The 4,761-nt window shown below is 34.8% G+C and overlaps 1 protein-coding gene across 1 annotated transcript; it reads left to right on the top strand.

Moving 5' to 3' along the window:
* Positions 1–994: 994 nt before the first annotated feature.
* LOC127108516 (uncharacterized) lies at positions 995–2,351 on the top strand. The gene is made up of 3 exons (XM_051046002.1): positions 995–1,136; positions 1,241–2,206; positions 2,314–2,351. Exons 1-3 carry the CDS (start codon positions 995–997, stop codon positions 2,349–2,351), a joined length of 1,146 nt encoding a protein of 381 aa, XP_050901959.1.
* The last annotated feature ends 2,410 nt before the right edge of the window (positions 2,352–4,761 follow it).

Raw genomic sequence — 4,761 nt, 5'->3', positions numbered from 1 at the left:
ATAGGTGTTGTGTTTTAATATTTTTTTCCCTAACTTTCTTGTGTTCGGGTGTTTTTGCGTTTTAGGATTAAAAAAATCTGTTTTTTTTTAAGAAAATCGTCTCAAATTATTCCGATTCTTTGTCGATTAACTAGGAAAAAATAAAGGATCAAATGCCTCTATTTAGACTAAATATCTAAATAGAGGAAGTCATCCTAAAAATCCAAAATTCCTTATTTTTCTATTTTTTATGATTTGTTTTCTGTTTTGATAGTTTAAGAAAATTCCGAATAAATTCTCAAAAATTTTAATTGACGTTATTAGATTAATTTTTATGTTTTTGTATTTTTTCCTTATATTTTAATATTTTTTTTACGTATTTCAATTGTTTGTTCTTAATAGGGACATTGCCGATATTTTCCTATTTTTTGCTGCATTGCTGAATTAGTTATGTGTTTTTTCATTGTTTGTTGATTTTTTTTCTATTGAGTTTAATATGGCTGACCAAAGAACTCTGAGAGAACTTGCTGCTCCTGATATGAATTACAATGGTTTATGTATTGAATATGCTGATGTTACTGTTCCTTTTGAGTTGAAATCTGGTTTAATACACTTGTTGCCAAGGTTTAGTGGTCTTGCAGGTGAGGATTCGCATAAGAATCTTAAGGAATTTCAGGTTGTTTTCTCTACACCATTGAGACCTGAAGGAATCACCGAAGATCACATCAAGTTGAGAGCCTTCCCATTTTCACTACAAGGTGCTGCCAAGGATTGGTTATATTATCTTGAGTCGAATTCTATCACAAATTGGAATGATTTGAAGAGAGTCTTCCTAGAGAGATACTTTCCTGTCTCCAGGATTGCATCAATCCGAAAAGAAATATGTGGTATTAGACAGGGAAATGAGTCATTGGCTGAGTATTAGGAGAGATTCAAACAATTAGTATCCAATTGCCCTCAACATCAAATTACCGAACAACTGCTTATTCAGTATTTCTATGAGGGATTGTTACCAATGGATATAAACATTCTTGATGCTGCTAGTGGTGGAGCACTTGTCGATAAAACTCTAGTTGCTGCTAAAGCCCTAATTGAGAACATGTCACTCAACTCCCAACAATTCACAACCATAAATAATTCTATGGTCCAAACAAAAGGTGTGAATGACATCAGGTTTCCTCTTCCAACAAGGCTTTAGAAACCAGAATTGAAGAGCTTACTTCTTTAGTGAAACAAATGGCAGTGAGTAAACCTTAAACAGCAAAGTTGTGTGGTATTTGTACTTCTACTGAACATCCTACTGACACATGTCCTATTCTTCAAGATGATTCGGTCACTCAGTTGCCTCAAGCATATGCAGCTAACTTTTTCAACCAAAGCAATACTCAGAGAGGGTACAACATTCCTGACTTGTCCACCAACAAATATCATCCCAATTGGAGAAACCATCCAAACCTTCGATATGGAAACCAGCAGCCCACCCAACAACAATTAGTCATACCCCAACCACAACCACAAACCACTCCCCAAGTCACCACCTATTCACCTTCCGGACCTTCATTGGAGGGTCTTGTCAAACAAATGGCTGTTAACAATCTCCAATTTCAGCAACAAACAGATTCCAGTATTCAGACTTTGCAGACACAGATTGGACAGCTTGCCACTTTGATGAATACCATGCAGCAAGCCCAAGGATCAAACCAACTTCCTGCCCAAACAGTTGTGAATCCAAAAGGCCCTAATACTAATGTGAGTGCAATTTCCTTGAGATTCGAGAAGGTAAAAGAACCAGAAAAAAATAAAAAAATTCTTGAGGTAACACCTGAACCTTCTTCCGTTGTGATAGAAACTGAACCCACTGTTGTGGTAGAAACTGAAAAAGAAAAAGAGAAGGAGTATGTGCCACCAGTTCCCTTCCCACATAGAATACTGAAAAATAAAAGGACTGGTGATGGAGACAAGGAGAGAGAGGTTTTAGATGTGTTCAGAAAAGTGGCGGTAAACATTCCACTTCTTGATGTTATTAAGCAGGTTCCAAATTATGCAAAATTTCTAAAAGACTTGTGCTCAAGTAAGAAAAGGTTGAAGGGAAATGAGAGAGTAAATTTGGGACGAAACATTTCAGCCCTTATCCAGCCTAAACATTCACCTGAAAAAGCTACTGTTTCATCCCTCAATCAGGCCATACCCCCAAAGTGCAAGGATCCAAGAACTTTTGCTATTCCATGTACCATTGGGGATAGTAAATTCGACAATTTCATGCTTGATTTGGGAGCAGGCATTAATGTTATGTCTACTTCTATTTATAATAACCTTGATCTTGGTCCTTTACAGCATACAAGTTTAATCATTCAACTAACGAACAGAAGTAATGCTCGGCCTATTGGAGTAGTGGAAGATGTGCTTGTTCAAGTTAATGACTTGATTTTTCCTGCAGATCTCTACATTCTGGACATGTATGGAGAAATAAATTCAAGCAGACCGCCTATCATTTTAGGCAGACCGTTCATGAAAATGGCGAAAATAAAAATTGATGTCTACGATGGAACCATGTCCATGGAATTTGGTGACACTGTCGCAAAATTTAACATTTTCGATGCCATGAAATATTAATATCCCTTGGAGGAGAATTCTATTTTTCATATTGAATTGATCTCTGAGTTGGTTGATGACAGTTTTTATGAATTGTTTTCACTTGATTTTCCATCTCTATATGGGTTTGATGATGTTTATTCATGTGATGATTGTACTGACACTAACCTTTGTGTTGTTTGTGCTGGGATTGATACTGCCTTGCAGGGTGATAGTATAAACGAAGTTATTTGTGTGGTTGAAGCTCTTGACATTCCGGTTGCCCCAAACATACCATCCATTAAACAACCACATTCTTTAGAGCCTAAACCACTTCCCGAGGATTCATATTATTCATCAAAGCTTCAACTTAAGCAAATATATAAGAAGGGAATTGGATGGACCTTGGCCGACACTCGTGATATTAGCTCATCCATATGTATGCATAGGATCTCACTTAAAAATGAAACAAAAGTAGTGAGGCAACCCCATAATCCATTAATTCTTGATGTTGTAAAAAAGGAGATCACTTTCACGTGTTCATTCAACACTTTTACTTTTCGAAGATACTTCTTTGATCCTGGAATATAAGACAAATGCACTAATCAAAATTTCAAGGTCAATGGACACTCCCCAAAGCTACTCCATGAGAACCCGACTTTGGAAGAAGAGACTGTAGAAGAGCTCTCTTTGGGAAAGGCGGCTTATGCAATCACTTATGCACCTTGACTCCTCGGGTGTGTTCTTTTCTTTCTCTCACTCTTATTTTATATTTATGCTCTTTCATTGAGGACAATGTATGTTTTAAGTATGGGGGAGGGAACCATTTATTTGTTTTGTTTTCTTTGTTTTTTCTCTGTTTTGTTTTTGGTTTGCTTTCTTAAAAAAAAATAATTGCATGTTTTTTCCTTTGGTTTTTGAGTTATAATTATGAGTATTTTTCTTAGTTCTCTTGACTAAAGTCTTGTGGTGTGATGTGAAAAATTTGCTGTGCATTTTCAGTATGATAGGAATGACTAAACTCTAAATGGTACATCATTTGTGGTAGATCAATTAACCTTGTGAGATTTTGAGCCTTATATGGATAATATACAAAAATCCATCTCTTTCTTTCTTGTGTGATTCACTCATGTCTGTTAGTCTCTAGAACTTGAATTGACTCTTGTTGATGCTGTTATTTACTTATGCACACTGATATGATAAATGCAGTTTTGTTTTTTGTTTTTTTAGCCAGTTAGCCAAAAAGCCAATCCTGAAATAATTTCATCCCTTGTTTGAAACCCCCTTGAGCCTATTATCCTTTTTTTGTTTAAAACTCATTACAAGCCGAGAAGTGAAAAACAATGTTATCACACTATTCAAAGGGTTGGAAGAGTCTTGTTTGGAGTTGTGTGGAGTTGAATAAGTATGTTTGTAATATTTCAGAAGTTGGCAGAAAAAGAAAAGAAAAATAGAAAAAGAAAATAGAAAAAAAAATGAATGAAAAAAAACAGAAGGATGTAAACATGTCAATACATACTCCTTATGAAAAACAAAAAAAAAGAGAAAAGAGAAAAAAATGAATGAAAACAGTTAATATAGAGTTATTGAAGTGAATTAAATATTTTGTAAATTCAACTCCCGCAGTTTCTTTCAAGTCTCTTTGTCTCTTTAAATTTTAGCCTAGTACCCCTTAGGATTTATCTCACCCTTACCTTGGCCACGTTACAACCAAATAAGAGTCCTTTTGATCTTTGTATGCATGTATTTCAATTGTGGATGTTAGTGTCTTTTTAAACTTATGGCAGTACTAACTTTCATGTTGTGCTTTGAGTGTAAACAGTTAACGTAAACACTTGAGAGTTGAGTGAATTTTATCTTGTGAGGATCTTACTACTTTTGGATGTACTCTTTGGTAATCTGTTTTCCTATCTTCTTTGAATGTCACAAGAAGTTGCTCACTAACACCATATTCTTGAAGTTTAGACTTAGAATTCTGCTTGTACCTTGTATCTTGATAACCTTTAGAATTGCATGTTTTGTTTGTTCTTATTTTTTCTGTTTTGAGTTTTGAATTTTTAATTTTGCTCGGAGTGCAAAAGTTCAAGTGTGGGGGAATTTGATCAGTGCATTTTGATGCACCTTCTTCTACTATTGTACTTAGACAACTCTATAATTTATTCTATTATTTTTACTATTTTAGTGTATTTTTATATTTAAGTTTATTTTTTG

This window comes from Lathyrus oleraceus, chromosome 1, assembly GCF_024323335.1.
Source record: "Lathyrus oleraceus cultivar Zhongwan6 chromosome 1, CAAS_Psat_ZW6_1.0, whole genome shotgun sequence".
Taxonomy (NCBI): domain Eukaryota; kingdom Viridiplantae; phylum Streptophyta; class Magnoliopsida; order Fabales; family Fabaceae; genus Lathyrus; species Lathyrus oleraceus.
Note: the sequence above shows the minus strand (reverse complement) of the source record. Positions and strands in the feature narration are given on the sequence as shown.